Source organism: Pagrus pagrus, assembly GCF_965226575.1.
Source record: "Pagrus pagrus genome assembly, chromosome: 20".
NCBI classification, from domain to species: Eukaryota; Metazoa; Chordata; class Actinopteri; order Spariformes; family Sparidae; genus Pagrus; species Pagrus pagrus.
Window position 1 is genome coordinate 13,691,121 of NC_140207.1, and position 22,819 is coordinate 13,713,939.

A 22,819-nucleotide genomic window follows, 5' to 3' on the forward strand; every position below is an offset into this window, starting at 1 on the left:
AAAAGCTGCTCTCCACATAAAGATGACAAAACAGTTCTCAGGCTGCAAGGCTCTGGGCATGTATTAAACAGCAGAGGGCCACTGGGGCCTGGGCTTGACAAGTGTATAAGTCCCCCTACATAGCAACATATCCTTTAAACAGTCAGGAGGATAACAAATGATTCTGCATGGTAAAAAAAAACTCACTGGTTTAACTCAATACACCTAATAAATGAAGACATTCACTAACCCAACAATTTTGTGCTTAGGTAAACCCAGGGGTTCAGACGAGAGGCGTGCACGCATGTGTGAGAAGCTCTTTGTAAGCAGCAGAAAGCCTTTGTAACCTTATACAATTCATTCAGCTCAATCACATGCCTACAGTTCTCCTTGACAGTTGAGTACCGTATGCCTGTGTGTCTGTGGCAAATTGTCTGGTGGCCAACCCAGTTCCCCCCTTTCCTCAGTGAAGTGTATCCATTCATCTACATAAGAGGCTGTCATGAGTTGTGTTCTGACTTGCCAGCTCCATCCCCACCAGGCTGCGATCGTCCCAGACCAGCTCACAAACGCCGTCCCCGAGCAGGAGGACGGCGTCGCACAGCAGCTCCAGAACGCGACGGAACACGTGTGAACTCTCTGAGAAAGAGGAGAGGAAGAGGAGAGCAGCGCGAGCGCGAGGGGAGATTATTTTTGACGAGATCAGATGATAAGAATACAGTCAAAGTAGTGAAACAGGTGAGGAGATGTTGGAAATCTCTGATCTTTACTCGAGCAAAAAACAGACGGTGGCACTTAATTAACATAATTTAAAATATCTTTTCTCCTATTTCCCTTCCCTTCACAAGACTACAGTCACTCCTACCTGTCTTAAGCAGTGGTATGGCATGGTCCATGGTGGCAACAGTGAACTGAGCCAAAGTGAGCTGCTGCAACTGCAGCTCCAGGACATCTTCTAAACCCACGTCAGGAAGTGCCAAGTGGGTCACATCTGCGGGCGACTGGGGCGTCTGCCTGGGGGCCTGGACTGCTGCTCCACCTCTGTGCGAGCTGCCACTGCATGGATACAGACAAAGAGAGGAAGGCAACTGTAAATTCATGATCTGTGCATGGACCGCTCAAATACGTGGAGTGACGTGTGAGCTGTATAGGGAAGGATCCCAAAAATATCACGGGAATCAGAAACTGATTGTAGACCAGCCGCTAGAGGGCTCCTGCTGTAATTCATAAGAAGAAAAATCCTCCACAGTCTTTCTCACATTGTTTTATCTTCATGTTCGGGTTGCCGGTGTCACTCGCAATTTTGTTATCATCAAAGCCACAGCAGATCCTACTGTGCATACATTTCTTAAAAAGTGTAAGACTCTCTTGTTACATGTAAGGTCTGATGAACAGAACTGACAACAATGCTTCACCTCAAACACTATAGACCATCAACACTAACATAACAGCATTTCAGTCTCAGAAGTGTAACAGAAGCCGAACTGAGTGAATCTCTGCTCTCATATGCAAAAGAAGACCTTAGACAGCCAGAACTGATAAAGAGATGCAGTTGTTTTTATCTAGAATCTCGTTCAGCCTTTGTTTAAAAATGCACAGTTACACAAGAATGCACACACCTGTTGGAAGCTGCGTCTCCGTCTTGGCCGTCTCCCCGGGCTCTCTGGCCCGTGCGCCCAATCACAGAGGGCCGAGGAGAGCACTCTGCGCCCGGGGATGAGGCCTGGGAGCGCTGGGTCCGCACCTCCTGAGAGTGGGAGAAGGACGAGTTCTGGGAAACTGGATCTGCACAACCACAAAAAAAACCACACTTGCACATTAGTTGCACGCAGAGCCTTTATGATACAGCAAATAGAACATTAAGTTGGTGGTAAGAAATTAATCAGGATGATTAGAATTTGAAAAAATGTTAAATTTATACTAAACTATACTTAAAATAGACAATGAGACAATACCGCTTATAGTGATACAGTTTGATGTCGCGCTATGTAAGTTGTTTCTTCTACCCCTCACTCACTCGCAAGTTCTCCTGCAATACTGAGGGAGACCACAGGCGCTATTCTATTGTAATCAGACTGTTAATTAGCCTACAGTGCGACATAGGCCTGTATGTTGCAAGTGCTATGCCGAAATTGGTCTGTTCAATCAATCAAATTACCGCAGTAAAGACCTTTGGCCACCTGTTTGTGTGAGGTGAGGGTTTGTGTGCTTGTTTGTGCGTGAGTTGAATAAATAGTGCATTGCTAGTCTTCTTGGTAGTCTATAGTGTGAAAGTGAGACAGTGTCTGGATGCAGGCGACAGATGTGTTGTGAAATGAGATGTGTCTCTTTTTAGTTCATACTATGTGCAGCAAACAAAGATTTTCCGCAGAAGAGTTGCTGCTTGCAAAACTCAGAACATTAACACATCTCCGCCCCCTTGTGCATGCGTGGGACAGCTGTGTGGCCTTTTTTAGTTTGCGTTAAGATCAAAATTTGTGGTGCAGTGGGACAAAAAGTCAAAGATCCGATATACTGCTGAGAAACTAAGTACTAAATATGTATAACAACCTGCTAGTAAAGTAAATAAACATTCTGCTGAATTTCACAGATTTTCAACCTGGATCACCACTGAAAACTGTAAAAGATAATACGTGAAGATATTTAAAAGAATATCTGCATTTTTTGAGTGTTACATTCATTTGAAAGGTCGGGGGAAATTACATTTTAGACTCCCCGAAAGCAGAATTTATTCAACGGGCTTACTTGATATTCATGCAATAATTTTGGGGCCTGTTTTAGAAAACCTTAAGCATCTGTAGCACCACTATTACCAGAGCTATATGTATAAAGAGGTGACATTCAGCCCCGCTATTTGTTACATTAAATTTCATTGCCATGTTCATTTTATCTTGATCACAGTCTGTTTAAATAAAAGTGCTTGTGACATCTAAAATGTGGCTTTGACTTACAACTAAACATTCAGCCCACTTTGTACCACAATGTTACAAATGCATTGCCTAAAATAACCAATATATGCATTTTTGGTCAATGTCGCCCAGCCACAAGGTCTTTACTTGTAAAATGTAAAACACAATTAAATGTATGTGGTATGCTTAAGGAATTTGGTCATGTGAAGTATTTAATTCAAATGTTAGTGCCTCATTTCAATCATAGTAACCACATGTATTTAAACATGTACTTTATAATGAAGAAATATATGTATACCGACAGAATAAGCATGCAGCTATTAATCACAAACTGAAATCCCTTCTTTAAGCACTCAACAACACCTGTAAAAAGATCTGTGCATCAGCATAACCCATAAGGTGTGCTACCTTGCTTTGTAGAGTAGAAGCTTGGATCTTGATGAAAGCGCAGTCTCCTTCTCAGCCCCACGCAAAGCTGCCGCAGGCAGGAGAGAGCCTGCAAGTGGAGGTAGCTCGCTTCACCTTTACCCGAACCCAGCGTCAACAGGGACAGGAGGCTCTGAAAACATGAGGGGATGTGAGAGCAGTGTTGTTTTTGTGAAGCTGAGTTATGGAGCGGTTTTCTAAAGACATAAGTAACCACCAGCAATATCCAATTAGGATATTACTGTAATTGGGCAAATATATTGATCTCTGCTCTGTTTGCAAACAGACAAAACAGAGAAGAAAGACTGTGTAAAAACAGGACCTACACTCAGACAGTGACAGAAAAGTTGCAATGTAGTTTGCTAAATAAAAAGGCCAAGTGGAATTGAATTATTGAAGCAGCAATTTGTTCCAAGTTCAGATTCCCTGCCTTCTGTAGCTAATGATGTCATGTCTTTAAAACCAAGTCTTTTAATTAAGCTTAATAGCTTTAGTAACTCAAATGAGGGCCGAGTAAAGCCACAAGAACAAAAGTACTTTGCCATTATGATTTCTTCTGGATGATGAGGCAGATGCCGGGTGACAGAATGCTAATACTGCCTTGAGACCGATGCAATGTAATGCAGCACTTTATTAACAACATGGCAATGTTCAGTCACAGTGGCTCATCAGGGCAGAATAATGTCTCCTCCAACACGCTTATGTCTGTCTATGCCAATGAAATAAAGAGCTCAGATAACAGATGTACTTTGTTGCAGACATGACACGGGTAGAGATACGTCAGAAAGTGCAATCCACTTTTGTAAGACTTAGACCAATTTTCCACAATCTCTGAGAATCACAGAATAAAAGTGTAAAACACTCCACCGAAGACTTTCAACCCCTGCAAGAGGTGCATCATGACCAAACCACATCCTCACAGCAATCTAGTACCTGCTCAAGCAAAGTAAGCCTCCAGAGGCCTCTTCCAAGATCAGGGACACTGAATTATAAATTGCTGTTTTGTTCAAGGACACTATTTGACAGGTTATTATTTTGACAGTAGCTGGAGTGACCACCCCATAAATTCCATTATGAGTTGGTCACACTAGCCTCTCAAAACAATTCACGTCATCTAACTGACGTGAATAAACAAGAATACTAAATATTATGAACAGCAGTTGGCAGAGAACCAGCAGAAAAAAAACAAGCCCGAGGCTCTTCAATGACATCTTTTATTTAGTCTCTTAGGACACATACTGATTCAAGCTGGGAGATATTTTAGGGTCAAGTCGCCATTTTTAAGTCAAGAATGTGAAAATCGCTCCATCAAATGCAGGCTCCTGTTTTGAACATTGAGTGTGAAAAGTAAATATCATGTCATTGACAGCCATTTCAATGCCCTGCTTCAAGGTGTGGAAATCATTTATAAAGCGTACTATAGACTCGTGTTGTTATTGACATATGAGTGATCAGTTTACTGTTAGGGCCCAGACATACCAAACCGTCATCTAAGAACTAGCGATGAGAAAACCTGCCTAATTTCCTTGAACACACCACAAAAACTACAGCCGACGACCGACTAGCTCGTACATTCTGCGCATGCATGGCTCCGTTCCTCTTTTAGTGCACAGATTCACGTGGCTGGACAGCTGATCAGAGCGACTTCTCTCACCATCAAGCTCCGCTTTCGATTGTACTTGCTCAGTTTGCCGAAAAGTTGCCAACAAGGTAGTGCCAACTGTGCGGGACACGGCTCTAAAACTAAGGCCATAGCTGCTCACTGACAACCCCCGACAGCTGACACCTGGTGTGTCAGGGCCTTTGTAGTCAAAGCTAAAACCGTTGGAATAAATCCATGGTTTTCCTGAATATGCTTAGAAATGGCAGTCATTCTGAAATGTTCTGTTACCAGCATGGGATAATGGTTTGATTATATAATGATACCTTTACAATACTGGGCCTTTGCAGGAATATCTCAGCGGGAAAGTCTTGCATAATGACATCACACAGAAGTTCACATGTTGTCCGCACCAAGTTGGGGTTGCTGCTCCTTAGAGAACTGATGAGAGTTAAAGCAGACGTGTTTGTTACCCAGTAATCACTGTTTTTTCTGGTCAACTTGCATATTAAGTAATTATTTGTTTATTTTACGCTGCATTTTAATTAGGCATTCATTAGCTGTTAGATACATGTGTTGTCTCTCACCTCTCATTGGATGAAAGTATGTGTCTGTCTGTGTTTGTCAAAGTCAGCCATGGAAACACTGAAAACTTCAGACATCTCACAGACTCATGCACTGCACAACACAAGAGGGATAAAACATGTAAAACAAGTAATATGTAGAAAAAAATATGCACGTCAAATATTCAAAAATACTGGTACCTGCTATCTTCTGAGGTGGTGTGTCTCTATGGCTTGGCGTGCTTTTGTGGAAATAGCCCATATTGGGAAAATGCTCCTCAGGTGGAACAACTGCAGGAGCTGCGGCACAAACACCACATTTGTTAAAATATCATTTCACATACAGTACGAATACAATCGAACAAAGCATAACCCTCTGCTGCATAAAGTTATGAACATTCAGCAGTTTGCGCAAGACAGAATCCAAACAAACAATTATTTGGCTTTAACTTGCAACACCTGTTGGAGTTGTAGTGCGCTGAACATGCGAGTAGACCGGCGCATGACTGGGGAGTAGCTCAGGTAGCTGGAACAGCTGGTCCAGGGTTCCATCGATGACAGCTCGCAGTCTGGGTTCCACATTAGGAGACAGTTGGGTGAGGAAGTCCACCGCCCCAACGTCTCTTAGCATCTGGGCTGCACTCGGATGCTTGGATGACAAGATAAATCGTCACGAAATGAATAATCTCAAGTTCAGTGTGATGTTGGGTGTAGCACTGTAAAAGTACTTCCATACAAAGTGAGGTTAAAGAAACTTTAGACTGCCTCATTAAACTTTAACCTAATATATATTGGCAAAGGCAGATATTGATCCTACTTCATTTTACTGGTGTTAAAGTGTGGTTAACCATATAAGCTTATATTTTGCCTGCTCCTCTTCAGCCACTGTCATCCAGAGGACTTGTCTAGCAATGCATCTACAATCTCGCTATGTGTCTACCTTTGATAAAGTCGAGAGCAACCCGAGGACCTCTTCCTGCATCGGCACCTCGGGGAAATTGAACCACTCCAGGAGATGCACAAACAGCATCTTTTCTTGGACAATGTCAGAGACGGAAATCAGGGAATGGTCCAGCTTGCATATGATGCTCTTCAAAGCTCGAACTCTTATCTCCACCAAAGAGTGGCCTGAGGTTTTTTTTTACAGAGAAAGACAAGTGTTAGGTTGAGGAAAGATACAGCAAAGTTAGCGACGCTTTGTTTTTAGCCTGTCAGCGGCTAGTTTAGTTAGCTAACGTCTTGTGGAAGTTTGGACAAGTTTTTCTGAGTTAACTTAGCTAACATTAGCGTTGTAATTAAGTCCGACTCTGCATAATAAAGGCAGAGTGCCGTTATACCTGCAGACGTCCGACTAGAGATGGTTTCTATTGTTAGCTAATGTTAGCATGCAAGCGGCTAATACAAGTTGCAGAGTTTTGTTGAGTTCAGGTGAAGTCAGCCTCCTACACCACATTTCCTAAGCTAGAAAGTTAGCCTACCTATTTTCTTTATAAGCGGAGATAACTCCATGTTCAGCGTGTTGCGTCTCTCGTCATAAAAAACAGGTTAAAAGGCTTCATCGACGGTCGAGTCTTGTCAGTTTAGTGAGTGTCTGTCTGTCAGTGTCATGTCAACAGCGTCTGCCCCGGGTTTGTTTTCAACGGCCGCGCCAGCGTCACTCCACTTCCTGTGGAGGACCAGGGTGCGTTCACGGGGCGCAAGTGCGTCGGATAAACTTAGACTCTAGAAGGTTAAAGGTCCACTATGTATATTTTGGGAGGAAAGAGAAAAAATCTCCATTGACTGCTGTTTTTATGCCTAAACAACCTAAAGCAATCTTCATTTTCGTGACTGAATAATCAAACTGACCTAAAGGAAAACACAATTTACTTACTTTGTTCATATGTGGCGGACCCTGCCACCTGTCCAGCTTCAAACAGTGTTCTGGGGACCTTGTTTTCCTCCGAGAACAGCTTGTTTATTCAGTTACAGAAAACGAAATATTTCTGAGTTTGTATTATTACCTCATTAATATCGTAAATATTAAACTTCTGTTTGAATCTCTTCTCCGAAAATACATAGTGCCCATTTAATGATGTACTTCAACAAAACATTCACATAGTGTAAATACAATAATGTGAGACCCTAAAGGAAAATACTAATAATTAATCATATTAATAAAAGTGAAGCATTTTTTATAGAAAATCTGCTAATGAGTACTTAAAAATCAATATGCAGTACTAAAAGTAAGAAGAAACCACCAGTTATATTCAAGAGTCAAGATTCAAAGTATTTATTGTCACATGCACCGTTAAAGAAACTCATTTCCCTTTACTATGAAATTCTTGTGTTGCCTTTCTACTCGAAGTGCATATTTACAGTGAATAACTTAAACGTTAAGAATATCAAAAAGTACAGAAATATTAGAAACAATCATAAGATAGAAGTATATACTGAAGATGTACAATGTGCACTATGCAAACATGCAAAGTACAAATACAGGGTATCAGTGCAATGTATGTTCATGCAAATATGCATGCTGTCACTGACAATCTGTGCACAAACTATAGACATACAGTTGGTGGTTGCGGTCGTGGAGTATGGAGTGTGTATGTTTACCTGTGTGTGGGGGGGCAAGTACAAGGGGGATGTTGAGGCAGGGGCAGCTGGTTCAATCTGTTGATCAGGCTGATGGCTTTCGGATAGAAACTGTCTCTCAGTCTGGAGGTCCTGCATTTCATACTTGTGTAACCTCCTGCCAGTGAACAGAAGCGTGAAAAGCCTGTGTTGTGGGTGGGTGGAGTCCTTGATGATGGAGATGGCTCTTCTGTAGCTATATTAGCTGTATATTGGTGATGCACGATATATATAGAACTAAATTATCAGCCTGATATTGAGAATTTTATATTTTGGGCTATTTATCGTATCAGTGAAATTATAGTCGATAATACAAAGTAATTGAACATCAATCCCAAAACTCGAGGTGTAATACTTTGTATTAGTTTGTTATTTTTATGCCTTTATGCCACCAATTGTAACACTGGCAGTCCTTAACCTTTTTATGGCGAGGACTTCAGAGCAAGATCAGATATGATCAGATAATGTCTGTGGGTTTCTCACGTCTCTCTCATCTGATCTTTCAAAATGTTACGCAAACACGCTGAAGCAATATTTCTCGCCAGGATCATCAGTGTTCCGAGGCATGTTTAAAAAACCACCGAAGGCTTCATGCATTGTTTAAATATTGAACGAAGTTTTGACAGCAGCCACATTATCCTGTCGTTAAATTAATCTCCTCAAACACCGACGTTCTCAAAAAATCAAAGCTGATGAGAATCGCCTCTTAACAGAAGTGCAGGCATACATCCTTTTTTTCCCTGTGTGTAAGTTAATCCGCTCGCACGAGATCTCACACTTGAGATGTGAGGTGGATGTGATCAGCAGACAGGGTGATAATTAACAAACTTAGGAAATGATAATTTGATATGATAATAATATAATCGCACAGCTTTTGAGAATTCCAGAGGGATTTAAGCCCATAATTAATTTGGCTGCGTAAAGTCTACTGTCACCTTCGAAGGGTTTGAGGGGGTGAAAGAAAAAAATGACAATTTGTGCTTTCATTATCCATGACTGTTATATTTCAGCACATGCAGGTACATTTTTACAAGTCGTTTCAGGCGAACATCAAACATAGCTCGCTCCAGAGCTTCATATCGAAATCACTGCACACTGAGCCAAATATTCAAATCAGAGCTGCTGCGTTCATTCACACTTATTGGAAACATGATTTTTACACACATCCCTGTAATTTTCTGCAACATTTGTGTTATGTTTGGACACCTATGCGTTGCATCTTGACCAGAATTCAAAATGATGTTTTGTCGAGCTTGTCTGTTCAACATGAGTCATATTGATGGACCTGCCACGGGGTCCATTGACCTGAGGAGGATAAAAAATGCATTCCAGTTCCCCCCAGCCTCTGATACAATATATAGGACTGACTTTGACATCTCTGCAGATATAAAATGAGAATACAGAGCAAGAGACATCCAAACAGCCGAGGAAGTCTGCTAGTGGAAAAATACATCGCCCTAGGTCAGACTAGGAGCTCTCAATAGCTGTTGAGTCGACTCCAAAGAGTACATCACATCATTTCTGTCTGACAACCACTGTGTGTCTTGGATCATTTGTTACATCGGCGACAGACAGGAAGCAAAACTCCACTTTAAATAAATGAAATAATGTGGTGAGGTGTATGTCATTCAGCCCAGTGTTTTTGACCGTCAGACATAAGGTATGCTTTCCTCCCAGATGGCTATTCAGCTGTTTCTGTCAATTCTCCCTCAAAAACGACAGTCACCCCTTCATTCATATGTACATGATCAACACTCTTCTTACTCACAAAAGTAGGCGACATATTAAGTTTGAAGATATATTTTGTGTTTTGTACTTCCAACCTCTAATTGCCTGTGTTTTCAAATGCATTCATTTTACAGCAGACTAAATTACTCATATGCCAGAAACCGCCTCAGGCTGTTAATGAACGTAAGCCTGATTTCTGAGTGGAAATCATGCCAACTGCAATACTTTGAAGCCAGATTTACTCTTGAAGCATCTCCGTATCTGGACGCCCAACATAAGCTGATCATGAGTCAGCATGCCGCTGACCATATTGGCCAACCTGGGCCGAAGTCTCGGAGTGCTACACAGCTGATGCATTTCATTTTGCAGATAACTGGTGGAGACATACTATATGCTGCTACAGCTTAAGTATACATGCATAGATTTCCACAGACAGGCTAACAACATGGAGTAAAATCACAGCAAATTAGGGACTGTATGAAAATTATTGGGGTGAAGGTAACCTTATATATCACTTAAAAAAAATTAAGTCCCTGTTTATTACTATTTTCTTTGGACCCTTCCTTTGACAATATTTAAATATATAGTAATAAGCAACAAGTGCAACAACTTGTGTTTGTATTAAAGGTGCGATATGTAAGAATTAGGGGACAGTATATCACCTGAGTAACCTCTTACTGTTAGTAACTGAAGCTACTGTTTGCTAGTTAGCTCAGTTAGCCGTGCAGCTAGTGGTCTGAACTGGGAGCTCGGAGCACTGGGGACGTGTTGGTGTTTACACCTCTGATGACTAGCTGCATGGCTAACTGAGCTAACTAGGTAATGGCAGCTACACTTAGCAGCAATTAATGGTTACTCTGGTGATATGCTGCCCCCTATTGGTTTGGGGTATGAATTCAACTCTTACATATTGCAACTTGAGCAACTGTTTCTTATATAAAAGTTGCAGTAAATATCCTACACAGAACTGAATAATATAAAAATAAATTACACAGTGTAACAAAAAACAGTTATGATGCAGATCAATGTGGAGGAAGGAGGACTCACATTTAATTTCTAGGAGAAACAAAAATACATTACCCTTCTTTCCCCAGCCTCATCTTTCCCTCGTACAGTCCTCTCAAAGTCTTTCAAAGACTGTACTGACATTTAAAGTCTTTAAAAGTGACTGTAAATAGAAAAGTGTAAGGGCTGAGCCGTGTCCAAATGTTTCAGAAGGGCTGCTGGGCAAAAAGGATCTGTTGTTGCCCTTATGCATAAAACAAGGTCAAATCAGCTAGTTAATCATATCGTTACCGTAATTGTCCAAAAATCAGCACCCCATATGGTAACGAAATTTAAGAAGTGGCTTTAAGAATTAATAAACCGATATCGAGGGCTATAACGGAGCCGAAGAACATAAGCAGGATTAGACGGTTGATTCATTGTTTTAAGCAGGCAGCCGTTTGGACCGAGCTCAGGTTTCTACAGCTGAGTCATTACATTGTATGTGGATGCAGCTGGTGTAACAGTAATTATTGCACTATCGTTGAAGACCACTTAAGTGTGGAGGGAAAGAGGGATATGACGGACTGATTCAGCCGTGGGGCATTTGTTTGATTTTTTAAAAGTGCCGTATTTATATCTTTTAATCAGATGAGAAAAATCTTCATTGACTGACAAACTAAATAAACAAACTCTTTGTTTTCATGACTGAATAAACAAACTGACCTTGACAGTTTCATACTGTTTAACTTTGTTTATATGTGGCGGACCCTGCCACCTTTCTAGCTTCAAACTGTGTTCTGGGGACCTTATTTTCCTCTGAGAACAGCTTGTTTATTCAATTATGGAAAGAAAATATATATTTCTGTTTGTATTATTACCTCATTAATGTTTTAAATATTAAAATGTCTTCCCCAAAACTACTTAGTGCCCCTTTAAATAATGCAACAACAACAAAAAAAGGAAAGAAATCACAGTGAGACACAGAAACAATGAGGCAGAGGTGTGGCCATCATCCCCACAATAAATGCTCAGACTGTATTTCGAGGCTGTGTTATTCCACAGTCATTCCTGAAACGAAACCCAAGTGGTCCCACTGGTCCTGTCACTGTTTGACATGCCTGCTGTACCCGTCTTCCGCTCCGCTGCAAGTGTTGAGGATATGAGGGTGGGCACAGAGGGGGCCCCCCGACAATCCCCCACCGGCGAAGGAGTCAAGTCGGAGGACTGAGTCAAACCGAAGCAAGACATATTGTGCAAATAATTTATGGCTGATGCCGCGTTCATTTGAAATTAAGATGGAGCCGAGGCGTCTCATTAAGCAGTTTGGCCCTCTCCACGTGTACAATGTTCCATCCTGACTCACTGAGGTTCGGCGCTTTTGAGTCGTGCTTATACATAATTTCACATTTTTTTGGGGAAGTATTGATCTTAAGAGATGCTCCAGACGCACTCGTATGTCTTGCTCCGTGGTGCTCTGCAGCATCACGCACAAACTATCAGAGTAAGAGTTAATTTAAATCTAAACAGCCTGCTATTAGGAACTATTTGAGCTGTTTACCCTGGCGTGACACAACAGGCTACATGACAAGCTGAATATTTACTTGTTTTTACTGTCTGGCAATATCAACAAGACTAAAGTTTGTTTGTCAGGTCTAATTTCGCTTGTAGAAACATTGCATCCTTGCCTCCCAGTGTCCTTGGTGCTATATCTAAGAGCTGCCACCCCCTCCTCCCTTCCCCCCCTCCACCAGCCCTCCCCTCCTGTGCCAACACATCAAGTGAAGGCAGCCTGATCAACCCTAATAGGGCCTGGTAATTAGAGTCTTTGCATAGAGCCTGTCTGCACACAGCTGCCCTAAGCAGGTTGGCGAAGGACTGCCATACACTTGACAGTGTGGAAAAAAACAATGTAATGTTCGGTATATGGACCAAATTAGCCTGGCAGTGGTAAACACAATCTACTTTAAAACAATACTGACACTAATTAGGCAACCAATGTATCATTTCAGAGTTGGAGTTGTAGCCGCTGTATCAGATACACGAGAACACTCGGAGAGAGAACTTGATGTTTCCCGAATACAAATTAGAAAGACCTCCCCGCATAAAGGCTAAAGCGCAGTCGGCTTCAGGGGGGGAGAAAAGAGCAGCGGTTGATATTTCTACAGTTATCTGATAGCTGTGGTGAAAAATGGGAATACTGATTATTCCACTGAGGGGAAGTTATATACTGTATTTGGTGTAGATTGCATGAAAAGAAGCAGAAAACAATTTTTAAAAAGTGAATTCTTTGCTATAACCCAAAGCTACAATTACAACACAAAAAAAGTTTCAGTCATTAATTAGCTGGAAGTGTTTATCTTCATAAGCAGCTGCTGTATTCAATCAAAGACTGCTATACAGAACTCGGTTGAACGAAACAAACAGAATATTTGATAAGTGTGATTTCACCGTCACGTTTCTGCACAAAAGAGTGGATTACATCTTAGAGATTTAGGCAATTAAGAAAACAAAAATCACTCTTTTTGGCAAAAAAAAAAGTCCAAATAAGTTGGCTCTGGCATTTTAAAAACACTCCGTAGTTATTAATATTATTTCAGGGACTGCATATCTAATAATTTCATGTGGCACAGGGAGATGATTCATGCCTCTGCAATGAGCAAACTGAACTGGCAACTGCTCCCTTTTTGCAAGTTTCTCTAGTTTTCTTGTTCAGTCAAGGCTATTTTTATGAACTTCCTGTGAAATGGCCGGTGTGTTGAGACAGCGAGACATTTTGACATCCACGTCAGCCATCGATCTACACAAGTTGCCTTTATATGTATTTCTTTAGATCAAGGGCTGCCAATATGGCTGAGTGCATAATCCAAATCACAAGAAGCTGTAGTTTTTTATTTATTTAATGATAAACTGACAAAACGGCAGTATAATGGAAGTACATTCAACACATCCTCATTAAGTTGTTTGGTAGAAACCCCATCAAATTTCACATCATCATGATGAATACTCTTTTTTTTTTAGTGAAGATGAAAAAGTTCATTAAAGGCGCATTGTGTAGTTTTGGGGAAGAAAACATGGACCAGAAGAGAGAGATCTTCATTGACTGATTTTCTTTTATGCCTAAACAAACTAAATAAACAAACTCTCTTTGTTTTCATGACTGAATAAACAAACTGACCTTAAAGGACAACACAGTTTCATACTGTTTTACTTTGCTTATATGTGGCGGACCCTGCCACCTTTCTAGGTTCAAACAGCGTTCTGGAGACCTTATTCATCTGAGAACAGCTTGTTAATTCAGTTATGGAAATAATAAATATGTCTGAGTTTGTATAAGTACCTCATTAATGTTTTAAATATTAATAGTTTAAACTACATACTGTAGTGCCCCTTTAATTCCACTAATCATGAATCATATGGCAATATCTGTTTTTCTTTTTTCTTTTACCACGCCGTGCAGCCCTGTTTAGTTTCGTTTTAGCAGAAGTTGCAGGGTGTTTTTTTTTGTTTTTTTTGCAATACCTTGCTCCATAAGTGGGTGCTGCCCAGCTCAACCACATCCTTCTTCTTTTGGCAACTGGGCAGCTGCATTTGTGGCAGCAATAGTGAAATGCTGGGTTATTTACACATGTTTCACTGCCCTAAAAGTTTGTGTTTTGGATGATGAAATCCTCTTTTGTAACCTTAATTTGTCAAATAAAAAATAAAAAAAACATTTCCAACAAATCATATCTCCTAATGATAAAAAAAAAAAAAAAGCCATATACTATTTTTATTTTATTTTATTTAATTTTTTTTAAATATATAATTATTGTTTTCATCTTGTGACATGATGCTCATCATTCCTCAGTGTTTGTGTCGCCTCTGCCTCCGGGATGTGAAAACTTGCTGTGGCCGCTGTGTGCGTCTGATTCGCTGCATCTCAATCTGCTCCCACAATTCAACAGGCAACAAAGGAAGAAAGGAAGAGGCCGTGAGCTACAAACTGTTAGCTAACCCAGCCACAAAGATGTCACCTTATTGTGTCATACCAGTCGGCAATGCAAACCCGCACATTTAGAGAGGAACCAAATCCGGCCATTTAAACGCTTTGTACTTTTTCGTCCGGGCGCAGGAGGCGACCGAAGGGGAGCTAACGGTTATGTTTTTCGGCAGCAAAACGCTAACAAAGCTAGCTGATTGGCTTAGGTGGTAAGCTAACATTTAGCCAGGCTAACATTAGCCAGCTGTCGTTAAAGGGGCGAACCTTTCATGAACGACAAATGCCAACAACTCTGGGTTAATTCGCCTGGTGAGACGAGCAGAAGTGACCGGGTAAGAGACGATGTAATGTTCATTTTTCATTTATTTTTGTGTACATTCTGCTAGGTTTACTTTGAAAGTACAAACTAACTGGCTTGTTAGGCTAGTTGATATTAGCATACAAGCAAACCAGCCTGTGTTGAGTTAATTGGCAGTTTGTGTCGCACAAAGTCACGCTTCTTTCTCACGGTCGCACTATTTAAAGTGTCACCAACTGAGTCGTAGTTTGAGCACACAGTTTGACAATATTGCCATTAAAGACACAAACAAGCGCAAAGTAGCTAAAGCTAAAGGCATGCTGTTGTGTCCGTAGGCCCTGCCAGGTCAGGACAAACCATGCTAACGCTGGCTTTATTCAAACACACTGCTTGTTGTATTACGTGGGTGCATGTTATGTGTCGTTATAAAAAAAACAACAACATGTCAAATCGTACATGTGAAACTTCTCATTCTGAGCTGACTTTTGTTTTTCACAGCATCAAATGAAAGGTGGTGGAAGTGGAACTTGACCCATCCAACTGAGTCACCATTTTCCTGCACATAATGGTGAGTAATCAGATTGCAGCTGTCTTGATTATAAAGCAGCTTCATTCAGGGGCTTTAAGTGGTACATGTCTCTGGATACTGTTTGAGTCTTACTTTGCCGGAGCTGTCATGGCTGTAAATATATATATTATTTTTTTTGTTGACAGATGGACAGACAGCGATTGTTATTCATTTTCATTAAATGGCCTTAATACGGTGTGGTCAGTGAATGTTTGTACGGTGACACATTTTTCTATTGTTCACTTTGCATTTACGATGAAATGACGTCCGTGAGGTATAAGTGCTAGCTTTCAATCATGGAGCTGTTTTGGAGAAGTTGACATCTAAATTGGGGAAGCAGTGTGAGAACTGAGGGCAGTTTCATCCGTGGTCTGTAGTAAACAGTGCAGCAGGGAAGTGATCCTAAACAACCGGAACGACCGAGGAGTTTAAAGAGAAGCACGCTCAGCGGCAGCAGCCGAGGGGAAATACAGAGCAGTGTTGATGTCTGCGGATCACAGACTTCGTGCAGTTAGTTTAACCATTAAAAAGGGCTTGCAGTTAGGTATTAAACACAATGTTTTTGTTATATGTACGTTGTCAGGTTATTAATGCCCTGCTTCACATGGGACGGTGTTTATAGAAGGGCCACAGTTTGTACACGGCGTGGATGTAAGAGCCGATTACAGTGAACCTGACCTCCGTAATTGTTGTTTCATTTCATTTGTGCTGGCAGTACGCTGTTTAGAGCCGACACTATTACTCAGTCTGCATTAAGCAATCTGTTTTAATAATTGATTAATCTACTTAATAGTGTTTTCAACCTAACGTGCCAAACATTTTGAAGTTCTAGGTTCCCTCTGCTGTTAGGATTTGCTGCATTTCTTCATCTTTTGTGATCGTAAACTGAATATCTTTCACTTTTAGACCCGGCAGAAAACAAGACATTTAATAACATGGCAATGAGCCTTTGTAAATTATAATAAGCCTTAATATTTCTTACATTTTATTGTTCAAATGATTAATTGAGAAATTACACTTTACTGTAATGCCATCTTTAAACAAGGAAAAAACAGCACTTATGCTGTGTTACGATATAACGATATCGGCTCATAAAATCGAAGAAAATATATAGTCTCATATCACGACGATGATAAAATGTGAATATATTGCCTGGCCCTAAACAGGGTTAATACATCAACAAATATTCACTGTTTTAATGCCAGGGGACTGCACTAATTGGCTGTAATGTTCTATACGGTTGTTAAGAAGCTCATTTTTTATCTGACAAATTATCCTAATATAAACAAAATCATTCTTTATAATATTTGTTTGCAAATCCTTTTCAATTATTCCAACAGATGCTTGTGTTTTTTTGGTTTTGGTTGTTTTGGCTGTGTGTTTATGATCACTCTCCTGCTGCATTGTTTCCTATGAACCACGTATAAAAATGGCCACCAGCTCCTACGCTGCTCCCCCAATATAGATGAGCACCTTCAACAGCTCTATTAAATTAAATCTTTTCACTGTGATGTGTGTGTTACTTTCTGAAGTATTGGAAGAACAAACATAGAATATCTATAATCTTGTTTTTTGCTTTTCTTCCTGCAGGGTTCGATAGCTCCACTGTATGCATGACTTGTTTCGTGTGGCCTGATGGGAGGACGCTGTGGATAGTACTTTCATCAGGATACCAGGAGAGCCATCCCATGCCCCCACTTTGGAGGGCCTGTCAGAATGAAGAAGATAAGCCTTAAGACCATCCGCAAGTCCCTCAGCATAAAGGGCAAAGAGGAGGGTGACTTTGTCATGCTCCAGCAGCCCTCGGTGACTACAGAGTTTTCGAAGGAAGAGTCACTTTTCGGGGGCTGCTACACCAAAGAGCTTTCTGGCTGTGACCTTGGTGGTGAGGAGGACAAAGGGGGGCAGAATAAGGGCCGCTCAAAGAGTGAGAGCCTGATGGGATCGCTAAAAAGGCGGCTGTCTGCCAAGCAGAAGGCGAAAGTGAAAGGCAGCTCCTCCGCCATCGGTTCAGTGGATGACGACGACACGTTCTCGTCCTCTTCTGTGCCCATAACCTTCAATGAGGTCAAAGCCCAGAGACCCCTTAGATCTTCATCCCTACGGAGTCATCATTATAGCCCCTCACCGTGGCCTCTGCGGTCAGTCAACTCTGATGACGCATGCATCAAGATGGAGGTAAAAGTTAAAGCCATGGTTCACTCTCCCAGCCCGAGTCCCAACTTGAATGGTGTCCGGAAAGAATTTCACGATTTCCAGATGGAAGGGCTCTTTCAGGACCAAGCAGAATCCTTAAAGAATCTTCAGCAGCCACAAAACGGTGAGCTGCATCTAAATATTGATGAAAATGACGTGCCTGTGGTGCTGGGGTTGACTCCCCAGGACTACATCCAGTACACAATGCCTTTAGATGAGGGAATGTACCCAGAAGGGTCCCACTCCTTCTGCCTGGACAGCTCCTCTCCTATGGAGGTGGTGACTGAAGCGGACAGCAGGTCCCTCCACACAGACCAGGGACAGGAGGAACATGAACTGGTTAGTGGGATGCCTCCAGATATCTTCATGGAAACCTCAGTTAACAGTCTTCTCATTGGATCTGCTGGTGTGATGCGCCAAAGTTCTAGAGTAGAGATCCCACCTCCCCTCTCTCCGCTCCTGCCGCCCATAACAAGTAACGGACATCTTCCCAGGACTTTTTCAGGGTTCAGCTCTTCAGACAGCCAGGTTGCTGAGAGGGTAAGACACCACCTCAACTTTGACCCAAATTCAGCTCCTGGGGTTAGTCGGGTGTACGACTCGGTCCAGACCAGCGGGCCCATGGTCGTCACCAGTCTGACAGAGGAGCTGAAGAAGCTGGCGAGGCAGGGCTGGTACTGGGGGCCAATCACACGCTGGGAGGCAGAGGAAAAGCTGGTCAACTTGGCCGACGGCTCCTTCCTGGTCAGAGACAGCTCGGACGACAGGTACCTGCTCAGCCTGAGTTTCAGGTCCCAGAACAAAACCCTCCACACCCGCATCGAACACTCAAATGGACGCTTCAGCTTCTACGAGCAGCCCGACGTGGAAGGACACACATCCATCGTTGACTTAATCGAACACTCTATCAAAGACTCAGAGAATGGAGCTTTTTGCTACTCCAGGTCTCGCTTGCCAGGGTCTGCAACCTACCCTGTCAGACTAACCAACCCAGTATCTAGGTTTATGCAAGTGCGCTCCCTGCAGTACCTTTGCCGCTTCGTCATTAGACAATACACGAGGATAGACCTGATCCAGAAACTACCATTACCTAACAAGATGAAAGATTACCTGCAGGAGAAGCACTACTGAGGACACAGAGATAGGACAGTGGTAGCAATTTGCACTTTTGGGTTCAGTTCAGAGATTTAAACAAGGTTTACAGACGACCACAGTTTTGAGATGATCGGTTTTGGTGGCTCTTGATTTGTGTCCGAGTGACTCTGTCACTGTTAAGTCCTCCATTCCACTGTTCTGGGTTTATTTTCCGCTGGTCTTAACTTCCAGAGACATAGTGCCAGCACATAATCTACTGCAAAAACAAATAAAGCAGAGGTATACAGCCAAGTTATCCTAGTTGCATACATTAAGTGCAGACATTAAACAGGTATGGTTAACTGTAAAATCCAGCTCTGCAAGTAGAGCAGATTTTTATAAATTTGTCATCTGCGTTAAAGAAATCCACTCTGGATTTGGAAATTCATTGAATTTTTATCCACTAAATTGTACATTTAAAAGAAGGAAAAAATTGTATCCACTAAATTGTACATTTAAAAGAAGGAAAAATAGTGCTACTTAAGTTTTAAATTGGATTTTAAGCTCCCTGCAGATGAACCAATTTTGATCATCTTTTGCTTTTTTATCACGTGACAGATTTCGCAACGTTGCCATCTTTTTCCAGCACGATCAGACTGCAAATGAGAACATCATTCTGCATTTATACTATGCAATTAGTCAAATCATATAACAAGTGATGGTGGCCAACCTGTTCTGCTAATTTACACTTCACTACATATCCAGCGGATGCTAGTTCTTCCTCAAGCATTATTTGACTATTATGGCATGGTACTACGTGACATACAACACATACATTACTGCTTCAGTATGGTTAGTCTGGTGCAGGTGTTTTATTATTTTTTTGAGCTGGTCATGTTTGCTACTTTTGAAAAAAAGAAAAGCCCTTTCAGAGTCACATGGGTTTACCAGGTCCAAAACATTATCAACATTTTGTTGCAAAAGATGTCCAAAATTGGCCGGTCTGTAAGTGGGAGGGAACAGTTTGGTCAGAGAAGAAGCCTTACATTGTGTGGCTGCATGTAGCCATTTTATAATGTGCAAGCCTAAAGGTACTGACGATGCTGGACTTTAACGTGCTGTTTGTAGGAACAGCATTGAAGTTGATGTATAAACCTTTTAAAAGTATGTTAACATTAAAAGTGAAATCTTTCTGCATTAGGAATGTTACAAAAACTGCACCGCAGCTCAGGCCTAACAACTTTGTCACTATCTGTAATGCTTGTATCTGCATGTAGTAAAGGCTTTAAGACTGTCGATTAATGGCACTGTAGAGTTTCTCTAAATAAGAGGAGATGTTGGTCAAGGGATGAAGGATTTTGGCCGTGTTGTTTATGCGCAACTCTGAGTGAAAGGCTGTTTAATGCACAACTGCATTTACCTTAGGCAGTTTATAAGTGAAGAAAATTTCCCTCAATTAACCTACAACTAAAGAAAAAAAGGCCTCTAGTCATTTGACCTGAATCTGTACGTAGGGATGTCTGTTTCTTAGTCTCGAAACGCCAGCAGTGAGCTGGACCCAGATCAAAGGAATCCCATAAATGGTGTGAGCTTGGGTATAAGGACTCGGGGAAAGCCAGGGTTAGTCGTCCTCACCATCTTGGAGCACTGCCATGGCATATGACAAAGGTTTCACCACAGCTGCACGGCTCCATCATTAATGTCATATGGGTTTCAAGGACATTTAAAAAGAGAGAGGCACAGTTTTTGCCATTGCTTATACACATTGTCCCCACAGAGCTGCACTACCCCACAGATTGTCTCTACTTGGCTGTTGGTGCCAGAGTAAAGGGAAGAGCACACAGTATGCTACGCAAGTGCTTTATACGGATACTATGACAGGGAATAGTGTTTTCACATTATGAATGAGCATCTTTTTTGACATCAGTGTCCTTTTTAAAAAAGTATTTGGAAAATGGTCTCTCAGACAATTTTGGTAGAACGTTAGCGCATAGTTCTAGTTTTAGTTAGCTGGAAATGTTGGTGTCTGAGGAAGTTACCGTGAGTCTAGCACAGCAGAAATTTAGATAGGAACTCTGGACGGTGTTGCATGTTTAAAGACTTGGCGTTTTGAAGCTTTGAGTTGTATAGGAATGGAGGATCTAGGTCGTGTGTTTGGCTGTGTAGAGGGATGTTGTTTTCTGTCACAAACATTGGCTGGACATTCTGTGTACAAGATATGTTTTTTCTTTCTTCGAATCCTTATGTGAGTTTTATTTTTGTGACATTTGCCATCTGGGGGATGAGGCTGTACAAAAGGAATGTACGCTTGTTTGAGGTATCCATTTTATCTGCCTGCGGACCAGTTTCAGAAAGCATGAGAATCATAAAACCTACATTGACACATTTTTTGCACTTGAATAATCTCCATCGACATGCTTTGGATCCTCTCCTGCCTAAAGTTCTCCTTCAGATGGCGTGTTTTTTGATTTGTTTTTTTAAAGAAGAAGAAATATAGTCACACATTTTGTCCTTCTGTGTTCATATAACTGTTTAGATAAATGGAGATCGTTTTGTTTATGTCATATCTGTGGGATATAAAGGGTAAGGCACCAGCATCATATCAAAGCCTCTGCTAATGCTCACAGGCTGTCAAGGAATGGGATCACGGCAAGAATGTGGATGTAAATTAGATTTTACTTTTTGGGCGTGTGTGTATGTGTTTCAGTTGAAATGTGAAAGCAAAATGTTAGTCTTTTTTTAATACAATGTTCCTTAACTTGTATTTTTCCATTTTTAATTTGCGATTATGTCATCAAACTTTGACAAGCAGGAACCGGTGTCATACAGTGTTGCTGCTGTGAGTTTTCTAAATAGTTATTTTGTTTATTATTAAGCATTATTGCCTTCAATGTTTGATTCCAGAGGTTGATGCTTGTTCAGACTGCTGAAGCGTTTTGAACTAATAACAGCTGTTTAGCACTTAACAAGCTCCAACAACTTTTTTTTGTGCATCTCGGCGAGTGAAGGTGATTGTTTACAACATTATGTTTGGAAATGCTCCCCCTCTTCCTTCCCTTTTTTTTTTTGTTTACCCTCTCACATGAACATCTTGGTACAATTTGAGAACTTTTATTTCATTTTAATGTGTTATACACATTTGTGCTGCTTATATGGATATGATTGCCTTTTCTTGTATTTAACAATGGGGGAAAATAGAATGTCACCAATGTAGATGTATGTACACTAAATGACTTTGGTTATCGTCTTGGGAGAGTAAAGCAGATTTGCAATTTGTTAACAAACTGTAGTCAGTTAAAAGAGCATTAGTAGCGATTAGTAAACTACCGGTTCACTCCAGTTTACATCGGTTGTCAACTGTCAACTTTCCAAAGTAGATGGTCTTTTTGTATTTTTCTTTTGGGAAAAAAATCAACAGTGATTTTATTGCACACTTTGGATACAGTTCAAGAGTTTTTTGTATCTGCCAATTATAAATTATAAATAAAAAAACTATATTCTAAAACATCTTTGATTTTTCTTCATATTCTCATATGAGATGATACTCAAGCATTCCTGTCATCACTTACATTTGTGTAAATTAAAGGGGCACTCTAGCTATTTAGTATTACTTGTCCGTAAAGCTTGGGAACTCACAAGAGACACATTTTTAAAAGAATGGCCAATATGAATGCAGCCGAGGCAGAGATATCTTGACTTTTAATTACTAAGTATGGCCAATGTTCGGAAAAACTGTGAATCTTGGCCAAGATAGCCTTCATGACATCATCAGGTCGTGTCCACACGTACACAGGTATATCTCAAAACAAAGCTTTTTTTATGTTTTGGCCTTTTGTACACATGCAAAGGACGTTTCAGGTCACTAAAAATGAGTGTATGTTATGATATTGGATTTT

At 41.1% G+C, this 22,819-nt stretch overlaps 2 protein-coding genes across 2 annotated transcripts in view; one reads left to right on the top strand and one right to left on the bottom strand.

The window, feature by feature from the left end:
• Positions 1–7,112, bottom strand: part of rttn (rotatin) — a 37,056-nt gene extending 29,944 nt beyond the window's left edge. The window contains exons 1-10 of the mRNA XM_084339807.1: positions 6,956–7,112; positions 6,418–6,605; positions 5,937–6,126; positions 5,679–5,777; positions 5,502–5,592; positions 5,241–5,355; positions 3,297–3,447; positions 1,599–1,764; positions 845–1,035; positions 503–618 (exon numbers count right to left, since the gene is read on the bottom strand). Of these exons, the coding sequence (XP_084195933.1) occupies positions 503–618; positions 845–1,035; positions 1,599–1,764; positions 3,297–3,447; positions 5,241–5,355; positions 5,502–5,592; positions 5,679–5,777; positions 5,937–6,126; positions 6,418–6,605; positions 6,956–6,986 (1,338 nt within the window). The 5' untranslated portion in view covers positions 6,987–7,112. The remainder of the gene's footprint in view (positions 1–502; positions 619–844; positions 1,036–1,598; positions 1,765–3,296; positions 3,448–5,240; positions 5,356–5,501; positions 5,593–5,678; positions 5,778–5,936; positions 6,127–6,417; positions 6,606–6,955) is intronic.
• Positions 7,113–14,693: 7,581 nt separating this feature from the next.
• On the top strand, positions 14,694–22,430 carry socs6a (suppressor of cytokine signaling 6a). Its single transcript, XM_084341207.1, has 3 exons — positions 14,694–15,119; positions 15,584–15,653; positions 17,244–22,430. Exon 3 carries the CDS (start codon positions 17,370–17,372, stop codon positions 18,978–18,980), a length of 1,611 nt encoding a protein of 536 aa, XP_084197333.1. The 5' UTR covers positions 14,694–15,119; positions 15,584–15,653; positions 17,244–17,369; the 3' UTR covers positions 18,981–22,430.
• The last annotated feature ends 389 nt before the right edge of the window (positions 22,431–22,819 follow it).

Excerpts from the sequence above, each read along its gene's own strand:
- socs6a (XM_084341207.1), top strand. The coding sequence starts at position 17,370 with ATGAAGAAGATAAGCCTTAAGACCATCCGCAAGTCCCTCAGCATAAAG.